Raw genomic sequence first — 21,054 nt, forward strand, 5'->3', positions numbered from 1 at the left:
TTATAAATGTGAGTTTATTTCTGGGCTCTCTATTTTGTTCTACTGATGTATGTCTTTATGTCAATGCCATACCGTTTAATTACTATAGCTTTGTAATATATTTTGAAATCGGAGTATGATGCCTCCAGTTTTGTTTTTCTTTCTTAAGATAGCTTTGGCTCTTCAGAGTCCTTTGTGGTTCCATATAAATTTTAGAATTATTTTTTCTATTTCTGCAAAAAAAATGCCATTGAGATTTTGAAAGAATTACATTGAATCTATAGATCTCTCTGGGTAGTATGGACATTTCAACAACATGAATTTGTCCAGTTCATGAACATGGATGTGTTTCCATTTATCTATGTCTTCTTTAATTTCTTTCATCAATGTTTTGTAGTTTTCAGTGTACAAACCTTTGACTTTTTTAGTTAAGTTCATTCTAATGTGAAAAGCAAACTATGGAATTGGAGAAAATATTTGCAAACTATGTATCTGATAAGGGAGTAATAAAAAAATATAAGGAACTCTTATTACCCAAGAGCAAGTATACATATGTATATATGTATATATACATATATATATACATATATCCTGATTATACAATGAATAATGAAAATAATTATGCACAATGACTAAGAGGAATTTATTTCAGGTATGCAAGTCTGGTTCAATATTTGAAAATCAATAAATGCAAATCACCATATCAGTAGGGTAAAAAAGAAAAATCACAATGAGCACATCAATAGGTGTAGGTGCAGTAAAAATATTTAACAAAATCCAACAACCATTCATGATAAAGATTTTCACTAAACTAGGAATAGAGGACTTAATTAAGTCCCCAACTTGATAAAGACTATCTATAAAAACTGACAGCTAACATCATACCTAATGGTAAGAAATGGAAGCGTCCCCACTAAAATCACGTACAAGGCAAGCATATCCCCCCTCATCATCACTTTTCAACATCATACTAGAAGTTCTAGCTAATGCAAAAAGGCAAGAAAATTAAACAAAAGGTATACAGATTAGGAAGGAAAAATAAAACTGTTCACAGCTGCCATGATCATTTATGTAGAAAATCTAAAAGAATCAACAAAAAAACCTTTCAGAACTAATAGGTGATTATAGCAAGATTTGCAGGACAAAAGTCAATCACTTACCTATATACTAGCAATGAGCAAATGGAATTTAAAATTAAAAACACAATACCATTTTTTAAAAAAAGATTGTATTTATTTACTCATGAGACACACACACACACACACACACACACAGAGAGAGAGAGAGAGAGAGAGAGAGAGAGAGAGAGAGAGGCAGAGACACAGGCAGAGGGAGAAGCAGGCTCCATGCAGGGAGCCCGATGCAGGACTCGATCCTGGGTCTCCAGAATCACACCCTGGACCAAAGTCGGCGCCGAACCTCTGAGCCACCCGGGCTGCCCCACAATACCATTTACATTAGCACCCTAAAAACTAATACTTAGCTATAAATGAAACAAAATACGTACAAGATCTATATGAGGAAAACTACAAACCTCTGATGAAAGAAATATGGTAACTACATAAATGAAGAAACATTCCATATTCATGGATAGGAAGACTCAATATTTTCAAGAACTCAGTTATTCTCAACTTGATCTTAGGTTCAATGTATTCCCAATCAACATCTCAGCAAGTTAATTTGTGGATATTGGCAAACGGGTTCTAAATTTATATAGAGGGACAAAAGACCCAGAATAACCAACACAATATTGAAGAGGAACAGTTGGAGGGCTGACAACCCTGAACTCTAAGATTTACTTTAAAGTTACGGTCATCAAAACAGTATAGTATTGGCAAAAGAATAGACAAATAGATCAATGGAAAAGAAATAGACCCACATTGTTGTACTCAACTGATCTTTGACAAAAGAACAAAGGCAACACAATGGATCAACAAATTATGGGGAAAAGTGGACACCCACATCTGAAAAGTTAATTTAGACACAGACCTTTCACCCTTTACAAAAATTAACTCAATATGAATTGTAGACCTAAATATAAAACACAAAACTCCTAGAAGACAACATAGCAAAGAGCCCTAGATGACCTTGGGTATGGCAAAGACTTTTTAGATACAATATCAAAGACATGATACATGAAAACAATAGGATGGACTTCATTAAATTAAAAACTTCTGCTTTGTGAAATACAATGTCAATAAGAAGACAAGCTGCAGACTGGGAGAAAATATCTACCAAATAAACATCTGATAAAGAACTGCTATTCACAATATATAAAGAATCTTTAAAATCCAACAATAAGAAAACAACCCAATTTTAAAATGGGGTAGAGACCTGAAGGGACACCTCAGCAAAGAAGATGTATGGATTGGAAAGGAAAATAAGCACATTAAAAGATGCTCTGTATCATATGTCATCAGGGAAATGAGATACCACTGCACACCTATTAGGAAAGACAACACTAAATGCTGGTGCAAAACTATGGAGATAGTAAAAAAGATCCAAGGTTGCCAGGGGTTGGTGGAGTGAAGTGGGGAGGGATCAATATCTAATGACCACAGGCAGACATGGCCTTACTGGGACGATGTGCTAAGTCAGGGCCAAGATGAAAGCTAGCCTGCTAGAAAAATTCACTAAAACACACTTCAGCCCCAAAGAGTGCAGACACTCGTACACATACTTCCACCCAAAGGATGTCTCACACTGCACAACATGCTTCTCCTAAGGAGTTTCACTGAGTGCATTACATCTCTCTCCAGCTTGACCCAAGCTGCTCAAATGTCTGTCCCTTGAGCTTTAAATATCCAGTGTGTGCTCCTGTGTGCCAAAGACCATTATGAAGGCACCTTCACTCACTGGTCTGGAGACCTTGGACCAGGAAAGATCTGAATGGAGTCCTCTTGGGCCGGCTGAGGAACCGAGGGTCACTGAAGCCTGACAATGTCTGGAAGTTGAAAATGCCCACTTGATGCAAAGAGGGCACGCACTGTTCTGTCCAGACGGTTTCCGAAGCCTTCTGAGAGGAAGGAGGCTCCCTCAGCTTCCCCAAGCCTGATCCAGAGGGTAATGATTGGAAGTTCCACTCTCAAAGTTAAAAGCAGAGACTGACACTGCCCTAGTTTCCACTCTCTCTCCCCTGAAATCCGGGACTCACATATGTTTCACCAGCTTTGCTGTATCTCCACATGTTCTGGAAGGGTGGGTGATAAAGTCCCCAAAGAAAAACTGGCTTGTTTGTGGGGAGTTAGGACAAGCACGCTGCAAACCATAACCAGATTTTTCAGCAAGAATTCAAAACTGTAAAGAATTCACTACAACCATGCAAGGTTGTAGTGAAGATGAAACGAGTTAATGAATGTGAAGAACCAGTTATGATGTCACATATTCAGTGTGCATTCAAGAAACGGCTGCGGGGCTGGGGGAAGTCAGGCTGAAATTCTGGAGCGTGAGAATAACGACTCCATAAAAGCTCTTTGATTCCCTAATCCCTGACCTCAGGGAGCTTCACCTTTATCATTTATTAACATGAAATTAGTGATGCCTTTTTGGTCTTCTCTGGAGCCAGTTGAAGTTTACAAGGAATTTAATGCTCTATTTGCTACCTTATTTCAAGATTTTACCAATTGGTCAAATTTAATCTGGAACATGTAGTAGGAAAGAAGATTTGCACATTGATGAAATATACATATAATTAAAAACCAGAAGGATCTTCACACTGACAAAGGGTGGAAACAGCGTTGAGGTGGATATGGACGCCCGCCGGAATTGGATACGGACTGCCTCTCTTTCTACATAAGTGGCATGAAACCCTACAAAGAATGCTATTTCTTTTTAAAGGACCATCGTACTTGTCTTGCTGTGCTCTCTGATATTGGGAAGAGAATTCATTTCAAAAGCTTAATTTATGCAAAGGGCTTTTAAGGCAAAGTGGCCTTATGTGTTACTAAGGTGTCTTATTTCCAGGGATCGCAAGGCAGTAATGGAGTAAGAGAACTGTCTTCTTGCCTAATGCGAGTTTCCCCTGCCAAGCTGCTTGTTTCTAATACAACGCAATATACTCTCTTCTGCTTCGAGACGACACACTCTTTACAGGAACCTTTTTTCTTTGAATGCTCTAATTAGTTGCTCTGAGTTGAGAATACTATGAGGCTGATTATTCTTTCACGTAAGTGATGCTGGGACTCAGATGTAACATAGCTCCATTTCCCAAATAAATTGGAGGATAAAACTGCAACATGCAACAGATATTTCCATTTTTCAGTCTATGAGATATCTTAATGTTTCAAACTGATTCCAGGGCAGTCGTATTACCCAGGGCCCAGCCTGTGAGAATGTGGACTGTGTTATTTAGGGAACAGAAAGACATTCTGCAAATGAGCTTTCTTAATACACGGCGTCCCTCACTTGTTTATTATAACCTTGATTTTCTGAAGGTCACGCCCTATCAATAGTCCTCTGTATTGGCCTCATCTGCTGCAGAAAAATGTCTGAGCCTCCAGTGCCTGAAGTCCTTGGCAAGTACAATTCCTGAACTGCTGAGGATCTTTCTCAGATTTTCGTATCACTCGAGAAGGAGAGACTTCATGGGGAAGGGAAAGGCTGAAGCAGTTCCTAAGCAGCAAAGCTGCCAGGTGCCCCTCCAGCTCAGGAGGATGAAGAGGCAGCTAGTAGACAAGGCTTGGGGGCACGGGGCTGCAAAGTGCTCCTCTCCCTGCTCCCAAATCCTCTGGCCTCTGGATTCTAACGTAATAGCTATACCAGATTGATTAAGTCAAGGGGGCATGGAGTTGCTCGGGTGGTGTTCCACAGGGCATAGGGGTCATAGAGGTGGTGGTATAGCAGATGTCAGAAACCAAGAGACCAGAATGAATCCATGGAAACCACGGGAGGCCACGGGTCATATCCCACAACCTGTCGCCCAGGGAGCTGTGCAGTTGAGTAAAGGAGATGTGTGTTTGCCCGGTGTGGCACCTCTTGTGGGTACAACTGGGCGTCAGTTGGGTACCCCCTGGAGAAACGTGGTTGTGTCAAGCGTCCACTTCATCAGGCCTCAGCCAACGTTGAAGTCATAACCAGTAGTTTTTTTTTTCTCATGATAGTGTTACTTCTACCTACTGAAACACCAGGGAGATGGGGTTGTGAAAACATAGGAGCCCCACGGACACTCAGAGATGGTTTGTTTGCCCTGTGAGCCCAAAACTCTTGGATCATTACAGGGATTTAAAGAATTCAACTAGTATTTTAGGACATAAGATTCTCTTACTTGAGAATGCTTACACATTTTGTCAAGAATCTAGAAATCAGTGAGAAACATTTATCCAAGCTACTTTTATTTGTTCTTCACGCAGATATATTCTTATGAAAGATGTTTGGATTCACAAAAGCTTAGATGTCTTGAGAAGGCCAGAAAAACCTGTGTCAAGTAGAGAAATTGTGTCAGAGTGGGTTCCTCTCTGTGTATTTCCACCCACCATCCCTACTCCCCCAATACCCTCAGGACGGTCTGCATTTTCTTTTGAGGACAGTGTCCAGAAATGCCTCGTTAGATGCTGTTGGTTTTGGCACTCCATTGCTACATGCCTGATTTAAGTCTTATAGGGATGGCGGGGTTACCATTTTAAAATATAATATTGCAATATGTGTGTGGACTACTTAATGTAATCTTTGCTTTCAAGATATATTTAAAGAGTTGGTGGGATGGAGAATGGCTCTTCTATTATTGTGAAAGCTTTCCCTTCAACCAGGAACCACAGGTCTTATGTTCCAGTCGTTTTTACAAGATGTGTGTAAAGCCTTGTGGAGGATGCCCTGACCCTCAGCTCCTCTTGCAGGGATTCCGGGCACCGGGCACTGCTAAGAGTTACATTAGTGGGCTGCCACAGGACCGGGACCCCCTGATGGACTGTTCAGGATGGCAGGATGGACATCACCTGGATGTCACAGGCACTGGGCACCTAAGCAGATGACCAGATTTGTCATGTCTGCACAAATTGCCTTTATTCCACACTGAGTGATGGGGGCTCCAGGAAACTCCTTTCTGAGTCCAGGGTCCACCTGGATTTTACAAGGTTCACCCAAGGAACAACTTTCTGACCCTGACCATCATCAGCCTACTACCCAGGAAAACAGGAAGTCTAGTTCCAGGCCAGGGAAGTCTAGTTCCAGGACAGGGAAGTCTAGAAGAACCATCTTTTATTTACGTACTTCTTTCACCAAACCCAGTTTTTACAAGTGGAACTATCTGCTATTAACTTACTGACCCTTATTTGCATTAACATGACATAACCAAGACAAGATGTGATACACGTGGGTGATACAGCAAGCAACAGGCATATATCGGTGTGGATAATTTGTGAGTAAATTATACCAGCCATTCTCTGTAGTGATGTATAGTGTATCAGGAAGTGCTATGACCCCACAAATATCGTGTTATCTCTAAGACATAAACACATACATTACATACATGTTAATATCTACATATTTGGATATACGTGTGTGTGTGTGTGTGTGTGTGTGTGTGTACGTAGTGTACTTTTTAAAAGTGTGAGTAGCTAAGTCTAGGTGAGTGCCTGTGAATTCAATAGCTATAAATCTATCACTTTTATGGCAAATCACTGAGGTATTCTTTAGCAGTGAACATAGTTTTTCATATAATTTTATTATATCCTTTAAAGATAGCATTAGTATTGATTAAATAGATCCACAGGTAAAATGTATTCTGTGGGAGTACTTTTGACATCTTTATTAAACTTGGCAGACATTAAGTTAGTATTTTCATTTGAATAAACCCCCTCAGTATGCACCACAACTTAAAATATATTCTAAAGATAAAGCGCTTTGGTACTCCATGCTATCCTTATAACTTATCACCACACTGAATGCTACAGCATTTCATAAAGTTAATTTTTAAATACAAGTATGACTCTCGACCTTGATCACAGTTTCCATGCTCACTCCTGATTCCATCCAGGCTTTGGATGCCTTGCTATTTCCCTCCGTCGGTCTCTATTGGCAACAGCACTTGGTGTTCAGATAGCACCATCTGTAATAATCCAAAGTAATGGGCAGACATGCCTCATGCATCCTCCCAGTGTCTGAGAGAGAGAGAGAGAAGCTCACAGGCACTCTAGAAGGTGACCCTGAGACCTTCTGCAGTCACAGAGCAAAGGCAACAACAGCAGAGCAGAAACCAACTCAAGCTGGTACATCCGAGGATACGGGGGCTTTACCCAAAGCCTGGGTTGCACACACATCGAGTATCTAGTGCAGGCCTGGTGAGGACGCCCCCATGGCACGCTCTCTGAACATCCTGGCCCCCGAAGCAAAGCACGGTCTCTGAATAGTCATCTTTGAGGGTAGCAGAGATGGCTAGGTGAGGTTCCATCTACTCACCCCAGCCAGATACAGCATGAGCGAGGATGAGGGTTCCACGGGGAGGAAAGTGTGGAATGAACAGGCACTTTTTATCATTCGGGTGGCACATGACACAGTCACCACCCCGTACATTGCTGGGTCTGCCTGTCTTGCTTTTGATATTTGCTTGACTACCCTTGTCAACTGAGCAGCAGTAAAGCAGCGTGCATTCCGCAACCAGCCAGAAACCAGCACATAACCAAGTCTCCTCTCCCCATAAGTTAAAACAACGATAGTTTAAATTACGTTAAAACTTTAATTACAGATGTTTTTCCACTCAACATTTGAAAACTTGGATTCCCCCTTTTTTTTTTTTTTTGCATAAAGGCTGTCAGGATGGTTAAGCTAAACCCTGTGTCTTTCCCTATATACATATCTACACTCAAGTCTTTTCTTTATTAATAAGAGGTGTCTTGATTGCAGTCCCAAACCAACTCTGCATTGGATTCCAGGTTGCAAAACAGTTTCAAGGGAGGACAGGAAGCAACTGCGATACAGTGGCAGGAAAAGCTGGAGCTTGATACTCATCTAAGTTTAACTCAGAAATATAATAATAATTATGAGGAAGAAAAGAAGAGGACTTCGTTATCACCCTGCCCCCTCTACCAAACACACTAGCTCGACACTCTCTGCGGTCTTAAAGTGCAATTACCCTTGAGAAGGCACCCAGGCCTGGGATCCCACTGGACAGAGTTCAAAGCATAAACTTCAAACAGCACTGCTCAGGACTCAGGCTGAGAGGGAGGGGGCCAGGCAGCAGAAAAGGACCTCAGTTCTGGGGCATTCAAGTGCATCACAAGAAATAGTGTCCTTTCTTTTGGTAAATCTGTAAATTATAAGGAATCCTGGTCTGGAAAAATAGAGCTTCTTAAAAACTTCTATCTGAGGACATTCCAGTGCAGTAGAGTCAAAAGGCCGGTGAGTACAGCAAGGAGCAGGGGACAAGCGCTCCTTCCAGGCGCCCAGCTCCCATACTGGTGACCCCGGTAGTTCTCGGAGAAGTCCTCAGCTCTGGGCACAGAGGACGCACACTGCACTAAGGGCATCTGGTAGGAGGTGGCTCTCTTCTCGGGCCTGTCTGGACTAGACCCATCGCTGGGCCTCTGGCCATTGAACAGCAGATAGCGGCCACGGGCATCCTGCTCCATTTTGAAGATTTCGTATTCCGTGTGAGGTAGTTTGATCCCCAGCGCCACGCAGCCATTGGTGTGTGTCACGTCCTGCTGGACGCCCACCTGCCAGGAGCCCTCAGCTCCACACTCATTCCCGTTAAAGACGTTGAGGAGCGAGGCTGTGGCCGCATCCATGGGGGTGACCTTCATGTGGTTCACTGCGAAGGAGAGATGACAGGTCGGTGACTCTAGGGGTGGCGTGTGGTGCAAAAAGCACTCCAGCTGCGCTGGCCATCTGCTCTAAACCCCACCATGCCCAGCCACCCCCCTGCCGCAGCTTGCCTAAAAGCATCCCACAGTGGAGAGAGTTCGACATGTCGATCTGAAGGGTCATGACACCAAACACACTGCAGGTAGACCACATTTGGCGTAGAAATGCTGCAGCTGACTGCATGTTGACGTGACATCAAGCTGTCACACAGAGTATCTCCAAGGAGCTGTCTTTGGTGACAATGACTCTAGGGGATTGACGAAATATTCAACACAAACTGGAATGTTGTTTTTATGAAAGCATTTTGAAGTTTTTAAGTAGCTTTGGTGTTGAATACCTTTCCTAGTTATTTAGCAGTCTGGCAAATTAATACTGGCCCAAATATCAGGTATCTAAAATAAATGAGGCTGCAGGCAAGTAAAATATGAGTAATTAAATAGAAACCCCAGCACTTATAGAGGGCTGTTTTTGAAGGAGCCCAGGGGACCGTATTTTATGTATGCCGCCACAGCTCCAGGGTGGAGTCAGAGACTGTTGTTCTCTTAGCCACATCTAGCAAAGGTCCATCCTCCCTGGAGAAAAATCTTCCTTGCTAAGGTGGGGGGGGGCGGGGGGGGCAGCATGGGCTAAGATGCCCTAGGACTTATCTGGGTCAGCAGAAATATTTCATGTTAAATAGCCTGAATCAGGGGGTCACACCCAGTCTCTGCGCCACCTCTCTTTTGTTTGTCTGTGATGTGACTGACACCATCTCTTAAAGATGCATAAGTTTCAAAAGAAATTCTAGAAAAAAAGAGGCCACAAGACCTCCCTCACTTGTAACAGCCTGGTGAATTTCTACCCCTTAATCTTTCTCACTTTGATCCTCATTACGAATCCCAAACTTCCCACCTCCAAGCGCATGACAACTTGCAAGCGCATGACAAACTCAGCGCTGGAAAGGACCCTTCGGAGCCCCTGAGGCATGTAACTACCATCTCCTCTTTACTGCCCACTCAAGAGAGCACCCTGAATGCAGCAAGTACGTGTGACGTCATCCCAGGGGCAGCTCCAAATTGCCCCCAGCTGTGCACACGACAGGAACATGCAGATGCGAGGTTTCATCTGCAGTAACGCACCCCGTGGCCACATGTGACACCATGCACAGTGGGGAGGGGGGTGTTCCCCCATCTTGGCCCACAGGCTGAGCCACCCCTGCCGGCCCCATTCTGAGCAGAGGGGAGCCTCAGAGGCCGGTGTAAATGATGAACTAAAAGCAGAAAGTATTCCCTAGTCTCTCACCCAACATCTCTACCGGAAAAAAAAATAAAAGCCCTTTCCTTCCTTCAGGCTCTGCCTCGACAAAAAGGTCCCCAAGCCACTCAAGTTTGTCACCTGCTGGGCTGTTACCCTGGTTGCTGAGGTGGGAGCCCTACCTTTGAACACAAATTCCGTTCCTCCCATGACCCTGGAGGAGTGCACGCCCCGGCTGTAGCGGCCCTTAGCGTAGATGGTGAAGGTGGGATGCTTGCAGACGGGGTCAGAGTAGTGGTAGTAGTGCCCTTCCCAGGTGTTGTTGTTGTCATGGAAGATGAAGTGGCGCGTGAGGAAGAGGACTTCGGGCCGCACCTCGCAGCGCTGGCTCACCCACTCGCCATGCAGCCCGACGGTCAGGTCAGCCTTGGGGGGCAGGAGGGGCGGGCGGTGCTCGTCTGACCTGTGGATGATGCGGCAGGCTATGCAGGCATGGTCATGGTTCTAGAGACAGGAAACAAACACACGAGAGAACTTGGTCTTCATGACAGAGCAGTGCACGCACGCTTCCTTCAAGTCAGGCTCACAGTGGGACTGGGCGACATCGCTTGTCACCTGGGCACCCAAGAGGCACCTGGAGCCAAGCCCTCGGGCACAGATGGGAGAGTGTTGTGTGTGTGCAGGGAGGGGCTCACAAGCGCACACATGTGTTCGGCTGACATCAGGGACGTGTCTAAATATTTCAGCTGTGATGTGTACTCTCTTTAGAATCCTATCATATGTCCCAGACACTTGACTTTGGCAAGCCTGGCTTCACATCATACCCATTGGGATGGCTAGTATGAAAAAAATGTGAAAAGAACGGTGTGGACAAGGATGTGGGGAAGCTGGAACCCTCGTACTCTGCTTGTGGGAATGTAAAATGGTGCAGTTGCTGAGGAAAAGACCTCCTATACGATCCAGCAGTTTCTGTGCCCCCTCTGGTTTCTGCGCAAAGGAACTGACACCAGGGTCTTGAAGAGACAGCTGTTCATCCACGTTCCTCGCAGTATTATTCAGGCGGCCCGGTGACGCTAACAACCCAATCACATAGACAGGCAAATGGAGAAACAAGATGTGGTCCATCCATACAGTGAAAGATGATTCAATCTTGAAAAAAAGAAAAGTTCTGACCCAGGCTACAACAGATGAACCTTGATGACACGATGCTCAGTGAAATAAGCCAGACACCAAAGGACAAATACTGTATGATCCCACTTATATGAGGCACCCAGAGTGATCTAATTCAGAGACAGAAAGTAGAATGGTGGTTACCAGGGGCTGGGGTGGGAAGGAGAGTTTGTGTTTAATGGGGACACAGCTTCAGTTCAGGAAGATGAAAAAGTTCTGCAGATGGATGGGGGAGATGGGTGCCCAATAACATGAATGTGCTTAACGCTACTGCACCGGGCACCTAAAATGGTTAGGATGAAAATGCTTCTGTGTATTTTACAATTAGTTTTTTTTTTTTTCACTTTTAAAAACAATTATGAGACACACAAAACTGAAAAAAAAGGACAGCATTCCAATTGCTGGAATGACAAAGGGAGTTGCGTAGTAAAGCAGGGGTCCTTTCAAAGGAGGCGGCTGGCAAGAGGGCAAGAGCAGAGCCTCCGCGAAGCCAGCCTGCACACCTGTCATCCATTTGTGTCTGCCCGCCTCGAGGTTTGAAGGCCTATGGGCTCTTAATTTGCTTCCTGCTTTTTAGCTTTCAGCCATTTAATTAGTGCAACATAGCTGCAGCTCTTTCAGGGGCGCCTCGTTGTGCACCTGCTTGAGAACACTACCACAGCCTCTGGACAAGGGCCGTCTGTCTAGGGCTGTGGCTGAGAAAGCCTTTCAAGAGTAGAGGTGGCCAGACACTGCCAGCCATGTAAATGCTATTTGTCCAGAGAGCTTGGGGCTCCTCTCAAAACGCTACAGTCTGGAAGACAAGACAACTGGGTTCTGGGTTGCATCTGCCATTGCTGGGTGTTCAACCGAAGCCATGGGACACCTGCGTGCCGTGGGCTGCGTGCCCCTGGATTGGGGGATGACCTTTCTGGTATTCTCCTCCCACACCAGCTTGGCTAAAGCCAACTGGGCTAACAGAAGCACAAGGCAAATCTGATCAGTGCTGTGGAGGGAGGGTAACAGTTGTAGCCCACAGTCAGGAGGGCAGCTCGTGGACACTGGCCGGGGGCTCCCCTAACCATGGGGGCCATGGTGTGCAGCAGCTCACTGGTATGGCCTCAGGCCTGAGAGTGGGCACTGACAGGAACTCCCAGGAGCCTATGTATATGCTTCCTGGAGTCAGAAACCCAGATTTCCAATGCCTTTTCTTGTCTAGCAGTGGCTCAGTGTGACCTACGGTTGTTTGGTTAGGGGCTGGGAGATCTCCGAGGGTAGGAGAGCAGGAAAGGGCTTTTCAGTTGCCATGCCTCTACATTCCCTCTACATTCTCCTCCAAAGAGAACACCAGGCTTGCTAACTTGTTGCTGTGCTCATCAGATGAGTCTAGAGTTGGAACTAGGGGAGAGAAGGCTTCCTTTGTTCAGCTTTGTTTGTGGTTTGTAGATGATAAGATCAAGTGGGCTGCCACAGAGTCTCATTCCCCACAAACTGCTTTGCGATCTATAATTTGGGAATTTTAAAAATATCGTATGTGGCCACTTCATTGCTGGCCATTCTTAGGTAGGAGTCTCATTCCCTGACAAGATTTGTCTGCTCAAATACCAACATCAAGTCAAGAACCTCCCAGAAAGCTTCTTGGATGGGGTGGAGGTGGGTAGGAGAATAGGGGTCTTAGCTCTCACAAGACTGCTCCAGCATAATATCAGGGATCAAGTGCTCTTCCATCAGAACAGGAACCAGCTTGGTGATGAGAGGTAGGCACAGCCTGCAGGCCCAGGCTGCTCCGGAGACGTGCCATGGTAGCATCTGGAGTTCATGTGGTGCTTTTAAGGTCAATGGCATAGAGGCCTGAGCCTTGAGATGGGGACCTGGCGGAAGCATTTCCGTTTATCAGTGGAGAAAAGTAGGCCACAGGCAAGGAAGGCTTGCCGTCCATCATTTGGGTCTGTGAGAAATGAGGGACAGAGTGAGAGGAACTTGGCCCTTGGGTATTGGTCTTACCAAATTCCTACTTATTTTATTGTGGTAAAATACATAATGTAAATACATATGTACATAATGTAAAACTTACCATCTTAACCATTTTAAGTGCACAGTTCAGTGGCACTAAGCACATTCATACTCTTGTGCAACCATTACTACCATCCATTACTAGAACTTTTTCATCTATCCACATTGAAACTCTGTATTCAATAAACACCAACCCCTCATTCTTTTAATCGCAGCCCTTGGCAACCACTACTCTACTTTCTGTCTCTATGGGCTTGTCTACTCAAGGCACCTCATAGAAGTGAAAGCATACAGAATTTGTCCTTTTTGTGACAGGCTTATTTCACTTAGCGTAATGTCCTCAAGGTTTATTCACATTGTAGCTTGTGTCAGAATTTCATTTTAAGGCTGAATAGTATTTCAATGTATGAATGCACCACATTTTGTTTATCCATTCATCAGCTGATGAACACTCCAGTTTTTGGCTACTGTGAATAATGATGCCATGAGCACAGGTGTACAATCTATTTAAGACCTGACTTTCCATTATTTTGGGCATACCCTCAGAAGCTAAATTTCCCGATCATACCATAATTCTATGTTTAACTTTTAGAGGAATCACCATACCGTTTTTCCACAGCAGCTGCATACTTTACATTCCCACCCATGGTGCACAGGGTTCCAATCTCTCCACATCCTCATCAACAGGTTTTTTTTTTCTTTTTGATAATAGCCAATCTGATGGGTATAGTGCAGTGTCCTACTGTAGTTCTGATTTGCATTTCCCTAAGGATTAGTGATACTGAGCATCTTTACATACACTTATGGGCTCTTTGTATATCTTCTCTGGAGACAGGTCTACTCAAGTCCTTTCACCATTTTTTTTAATAGGGTTGTTTTTGTTGTTGAATGGACTAGTAACTTTTTATAACAACTCTTAAGCAGGCATTAAGAAACCAAGATGTCATAAACAAGGGTGGGATTTTTGGCCTCTCTGTGAATAACGTCATCAAGGGGAAAGTTTAGCCATGGTTAGATAAGGGGGAAACCTTTCTGTTGTACAGACAGATTTTTTAAAAGTCTAATTTGTGCTCTTTATTCCTATCATCCTTGGCTTGAATAAAACCCGCAAGACCCATAGCGACAATTATGTGGAAGCAGAAATTAAGGCCTATACTCTGTATTGGCTCTAAAATTTTTCTTCTTCGGGATGCATTTCTTGAATAGCAGCTTTTCAAAACAAATAAATGGGAAGAGCTTTTTGACATGAAAAGCGATGTGTACTCTGAAATATCAGGTGCTTTATGATTCTTGGTCCCCAGCTCCGATCCATTCTCTCCTCTGAGAAGCTGTCCTTTTGTAGGCTCTACCATTGGGGTTTCAAATCACTCCCTTCCCTGAATCATAGAAAGAACTACTTTAAAGTGAGGGTCCACAGAAGATCTGAAGGTTAAAGCAGAGGGACCAGAATGTGTTTTCTTGTTGCAACTCTTTACACCAACTATAAAATGTTTTAGCTCTGAAGGAGGAGGAGAGAAAAAAGATCCCTATGGAATTCATTGCCTAGAAGAAGACAATCAAACCTATTCTAAAAATGAAAAATCGGCCTTCAACCTCGTAAGTGTGCAATGTTCTAGGCAGAGTGGGGTTTTGCCCACTGTGCATTCTGATTCCTGCACATCAGCTAACCACAGCCTGCATGTATGGGACATTTGAGTCTGAGGAAGGTCAAGTAAATCATCCCCTTAGCTTATGATCTCTCAAAGAGACCATGGGCACACTTTACAGATGAGGCCACCATGGCACAGAGAGGTAGAATAACATGGCCCAGAGGATTCTACAAGCCAAAAGTAGAGTTTGGAACATAATTTATTCTTGGGGCTTTGCTGAGTGCTATCCCCTGGTTACCCCTTAGGCTGACGTCCTGCAAAGAACAGATGTCTCCCTATCAAAGACTCTGGTCCCTGGAACAGGTTTTCTCTGACCGATGACTGATAGGGATTCTCCAGGCTTTCTCCCGGTCCCAGCCAACATTTATTTCTGGAGAGTTGGTTCGTCAACAACATTTGGTGACAGTATCCACTTGTTTCCAGTGTCTTCCCAGAATGGAAGAAATTACTTTATATCATCTTGCTGTGAACAGATCAACTAGAGAAGCAGGATGAATAAAACATTTCTTGGGCTAAAAGTTTTGCCCAAGGAGGAGAAATGGGAACAGATGATGGAAACTTCCTTTCACAGTTTTCTTCCATGGGATAAAAAACACATTCATGTTTCTTAGGAAGAAACCTGCCAATGACTGAAGCTGAACACTTTTTTTTTCCATAACCGCAATTCTCCATGCATTTGATTCAATTTCTATTGTAGGTATTCCTACACATACAGCCTTCCTGGGGCCTCTCCATTCCACTGGAGAAGAACTTTATCAAGTTCTTGGTGGCCAAGACCAGACGTCTCTCCCTTTTTCCTACTTCCCATGACCCTGGGGGAGTGCGACAGATATGAAAAAGTCTCACCTGTGGCAGACTAATTGCTAGGATGCTGTCACTGGCTATTTACCAAAATGAATAGAGTAGGCTAGCATTCATCACAAATGATGAGAGCTGACTGCCTTGTGGAAGGGGCCTCTCAGGGTGCTTTTCAGATCTGGGGTCCCAGGACTTGATGTACTTGGGCTCATTTTGACCACCTCAATGAGTCATGATGATTCCACTTTCAGGAAGCAGTAAGTGGACTAGCCACGGTCACACATGCTGTGTCTCCCAAACAGTAGCTTTAGGGGCTGGAGGTAGCTGGCAGGAACCATGAGGGATGAACGGATGATGGAAGGACACAAGAAAGCTAGGCTGCCGACTCCTCAGGCTTTGCATTTGTCCCCTGACCACTTAGTGAGACAATGGTCAATTCAACACTGTCCTGGAGTTAAGAAGTGGAGGAGGCGCTTGGGGGATTGGGGTCCCTGGGAGCAGCTCTTCATTTTCTAGAAAGAGGCTTTCTAAGAAGTTTTGAACCTAAAGGTTAGCTCACAAAGACCTTTCTGGTTTATAAAACATTAGAAAAGCACACCAAAGATAAGTTTGCCTCCCCCTCGCATACACACACACACACACACACACACACACGCAATGTGCACACTCAACAGCCAGACAGAAAGGGCCCTCAGAAGCCAGTTCTTTAAAATAAATGACTTCAAGGATGGTTTCAGAACAAAATTTCTGATTGACATTTTGACTTGTTTCTTCTATCAATCTCAATTCATTTCAATAGCTAAAGTAGATTCGATTTAATAATCACACTAAATCTGCTAGAAATCCAAAGCCCCCATCAGGTCTGCCCCATCCCCCTCCTCCACTCTCCCTGCAGCGCTGAGCAGACGCCCCTACACACTGCGGGCTTACTACAGACTTTCTGAATGGTTGATTTCTGGCATGCCCAGGCTCTCACTCTGTCCTCTGGACTCTCTTGCCTTTTAAGGGATCAACTGTTTACCACTTACACTGTCCCTGACAACAAGTATTTCCTGGTCTGCAAACTCCTTAAATAAATCAACCTTGCATGTCTGTTTATCTGCTGAAATACTCCAGAGTCAAGGAGTATAATGAACTGTTTCTGCAATAAAAGTACGTGCCAGCAGGTGCGTGGTGCAGCAATTGCCTGACACTTCATACTCTGGCCCCAATAAAAGGTCCACACCAGCAATCCTTTCAGCATCAAGACCCCATCATCCAACCCCAATCATCAGCTCCGTCTTCTCATACAATGGGCAACGTTTGCTACTCTGCAGTAAACACCCAGCCCCGGCCAGCAGGGCCACACTTTTCTTTAGGACTCATCCTCAGTGTAAGATGGGCTTTTTAAGTGATGACTCCTTGAACTCCCCAGTCCTCTATCACCTCCTGTCACCTCCAGGATTCCCTCTCTTTTCCGGCCAGTGGAAGGAAGAGAAGGAAGGCCAATTCTTCCACAACCCACCTTCCAGGGCTCCTTTGACACCCACTGACCCAGCCACTGGGAGCCCTACCACACTCATGCCTGAGGAGGGGCTCGTCTGTGGCAGAGCCATCTCCTGGGCCTGGGCTGAAAAGTGCGCTGCCCGTGGCCACCTGGCCCACAGTCTCTCAGCTGTCACAGATACCAGAAAGTCTCACAGACTCTGAAAAGGCTCAGGAAGGCAAGCTCCCTCATAAACAAAGGCCGGTTGGCAATCTAGACATTTCTACAGAATTCAAGAGAGAAAGCACATGAGTATCACCTTCTTCATTTTCAGTGCTCAGCTACTTTTTAAAAAAGCATTTGGGTGCCTGTCTCCCTCTGATGTGCTATGAATGTGCAGGGGTACAATATTTGAGATACATGGCTTGGGGAAAGTGTCTGGTTTTAGACAACCCCTTTGATTTATGGCCCTGTGGCTAAATCAGTGCAGGATTTTGGAGAAAGATCAATTCCATTTGCTTACAAGTCTGATCCTGAGGCTCTGGCATTTCCAACAACCGGGGCAATCATTTGCTTTTAATTACTATTTGATTCTACCACTGAAAGAATTTGGTTTGCTAACCCTTCAACTGCACGAAAATCTAAGCAGAGGGTGACGGCTGCCCTGATGTTAAATTCAATTCAGGGAAAGCATCTTCTTTCAGGGTTATTTTATGTGGTCTTGATTTTTTTTTTTTTTTTTTTTTGTACTGAAGACTAGCCAATTTCATCCTGAAAAAAATCCTCCCGGTACACCTGATTCTCTTCAAACGCAGCGCATTTGCCAAAGGACTCTGAACCTCACAGCGAAGCTGTATAAAGCTTAGAAAAACAAGTTGATTTAAAGTTTCTATTTTTACACGGTGTCCCGTTTCCAGAGGGGCTGAGACTAGTGGTTTCAAACTCAATTTAGCATTTAAACTAATTTTCAGCCAGGTCTCTATGGACTGGCAATTAAGGGAGGCAAAGAGTTCAAAGAGGCGGGGTGGGGGGAGTGTGGTCTCTCCGGATGCTTCCCAGCCCTCCTCCTTCCCCTTCCCGGCGGGTGAGGTGACCTGCCACCAGCCAGTGGCCAGGGAGCACCCAGGGTTGTGCCTGCCCTGAGTCTGGAAGGGCACCACTGGCCAAGTCCGTTTATTCCTTCTCATAACTGTCCTGGGGAAGGATCTAAACACTTCCTGAGGAATCGGTGGCACACTGCGCGCCAGGCTGACCATGCCAGGGACAACAAGAGAAGAACGGGCCCTTTCAGCTCCCAGAGCCATGCAGACCTCACTGGCCTTCGAAGGACGCCCATGGCCATGCAGGCTGGCAGTCGCAATGGTGGACAGCACACACCAGCCCTGGACGCCTGCCTGGGTCCTTCTCTCAGCCCTGCCACCATCTCCAGCTGTAGCCACAGCCCTCTTCTGAGCCTCAGAGTCCTCACTTCTGAAATTTATTCTAATTTTGCATAGTGACTGTTCAGATAAATGTAAGATCGTGGCACAAAAGGTACAAAGATGTATAGGGCGATGAGTCTGGGTCCAACCATCACCAAAATGTTCCCTTTCTCAGAGGCAGTTGCTACATTTCTCCTGGACCCTTCTGGAAATACGGCCTCCTTTGTAAGTTCATCTTATACTTCTTTCATTATTAGTTTCACACAGTAGTATCATGCTGGTCATGCTATTCTATATCTTTTTCTTTTTTTTGTACTTAACAGAATGCCCAAGGTTCTTTCCACCCTTAAAATTTCTTAAATCAGGCCTAGGGCTTAGAGGGTCTACCTCTTAAGTATCTGGGTAAATGTCCTCACAATTGCCGTGGCAGGGGAGGGAGGAGAAAACGGGAGGCAATGATTCATGATGATGAATCATCAAACACTTTGAGGCCCCAGTAGATGTGATTGTCATTGTCATCCCTCTAGGAGACACCCGCCCAGAAGGGCTACCTACTTCAGGTGTGGGGAGAAGGGGGCTTTGGTGAAGGGCCCTACCCAGATGGCAGGCAGCATTCTGCACACTAATGCAACTGAGTCTTATAGTCTTATAGTCTTATCACTTTATTGAAGGAAGATTAGGTTTCAGAAGCAGATGACACCACCATCACCTGCAGCTGATGGCCACAGGAGAAGTGAATTCCAGGACTGACTACCATCTTCAAAGTCTATATTCTCGCCAATTTATCTAGACAGTGTTAAAAAACAAACAAACAAACAAACACGTCTCCCACTTTTTTGTTTATAAAAATTCTAAGGTCAGCCTTACAACTGTCATCCTCAGTCCTCATGCCAATGGTAATAACTCATGGTCAAGACATTTCTCCTCCAGGAACCACAAGTGTGTGCCTTTGCTCTCTCAACAGAAGGCTCTGTTCAGTGAGTCCACTGACAACATAAGAAATCCCTCCTACAGCCTGGGGAGGGAGTAGGAATCTTCCAGAGCTACAGGTCCTAGGAATACTGATTTCACCTATCTGGCCTCCTGATGAGCCATGCCACAAGAAATACAAGGGCAAATTCAGAGTGAGGGAATAGAGGTAAAAAAAAATAAAGTGCATGGTTAATCCTTTCTTTCGATTCAGGACTAAAAGCAGCCTCTATGGGTGTGTGTAGTTGACGAAAAGGAATCGGAACCTGTGTGTGGGCAAAGGACCAGCTGAAGGAGGGGACAGCGACCAGACACCAGCCCAGGCAGCTCCAAGACTGCACCTGCCTCCTCCGTCAGACTTCCTCCTCCTCACCCAGTTCCCCGCCTCACTGCTTCCACCTCTGGGCTGTTTGCTGCCTATTAGTGTCTCTGCTGGAGAGCCAGCAGGCACCATGCTTAGCATAGCTTCGTAAGGGTTCAGGGTGGGACCTGGCTGGTGCTCTTGGCTTACCAAATGTTTCTGGATTATCTGTGGGCTGTTTTTATTCATGACATTTTTACCCCCCATTCCCAGAGATAATTTAAAAGTTGGCTAGACTGTACTCAGAGGAAGCCAAATGTTCAGAAGAAAAGCTCCCTTACCTGGCTGCTCCCTCACACCAGAGATTTCAAGAGAAGTGCTGTTCAGCCGTGTTGATCAGCACCGACTGTGGATGATGCTTCCACCCGGAAGGGTCCCGTGAAGGGATGGGGAGCCCATGATTCCTAGCCGTCGTCTCATAAGCCACCCTTGCCTAGGTGCCACATATGGCACCTTGTGCTCTTGATGGCTTGGTGTGATGCACAGGGCCTGCAGAGCTTCAACTCTGCTCCTCACCCATCCTGAGGAGGCCTGGCAAGAAAGGCCACCTTCTGCTTCACTGCCCTAACTTACCTCTTGCTCCTCAGGGCCTCTGAAACCTCACGGCTAGACCCAGTAGGCCTGGCTCCCTGTTCTGTGCTTGGGGACATGCTGTGAGCCCAGGGAGGGGCTGGATCTGGGGCCCTGGACTGTCTGGCTTCACCTCACACATGGGGACAGTCCCTGGTGAGGCGCATCTAGAGGAAGCAGCGCCCGCCAAGTGGGCTTCCTCAGCAGATTTCCCACAATTATAATAAAGGCGACTTTCATTACAGGAGCTCACAACAGCACAGATAAACAGAAGATAACACCAAGTGGTCCTTGGCAGGGGAAGTACTCTGGGATATCTCTACCAGTCATAAGAAGCTCAAAGGACTAAGAAAAGCAATATATTAAAAAAAATGAATAAACTATCAAACAAAAGTCAAATGGGGCCCCTCATTTAGAGAGTTATTGTTCTAGAGAGGAGTCCACAGAAGCCAATCTGATGGGGGGCGTTTACTGGAGAAATCTCCTTCCACCCCTCCCCGCACACCCCTCCCTACCTGGAGCTTCCCCAGCTTCTGTGGTGGAAGATCATGTTACAGGCTGACATGGATTCTGAGCCCATGGGAAGGAAATGCTTTGTGAATTCCAAATATAATTACTGGACTATCATTCAAAAAAAGGAACATTATAAGG

General features: G+C 45.2%; 1 protein-coding gene across 2 annotated transcripts in view; it reads right to left on the minus strand.

Moving 5' to 3' along the window:
* Positions 1-7,628: 7,628 nt before the first annotated feature.
* Positions 7,629-21,054, minus strand: part of APCDD1 (APC down-regulated 1) — a 30,621-nt gene continuing 17,195 nt past the window's right edge. For both annotated transcript variants that reach the window (XM_041759407.1, XM_041759413.1), the window contains exons 4-5: positions 10,191-10,512; positions 7,629-8,722 (exon numbers count right to left, since the gene is read on the minus strand). In XM_041759407.1, the coding sequence (XP_041615341.1) occupies positions 8,271-8,722; positions 10,191-10,512 (774 nt within the window). In that variant the 3' untranslated portion in view covers positions 7,629-8,270. The remainder of the gene's footprint in view (positions 8,723-10,190; positions 10,513-21,054) is intronic.

This window comes from Vulpes lagopus, chromosome 1, assembly GCF_018345385.1.
Source record: "Vulpes lagopus strain Blue_001 chromosome 1, ASM1834538v1, whole genome shotgun sequence".
In the NCBI taxonomy this organism is placed as follows: Eukaryota; Metazoa; Chordata; class Mammalia; order Carnivora; family Canidae; genus Vulpes; species Vulpes lagopus.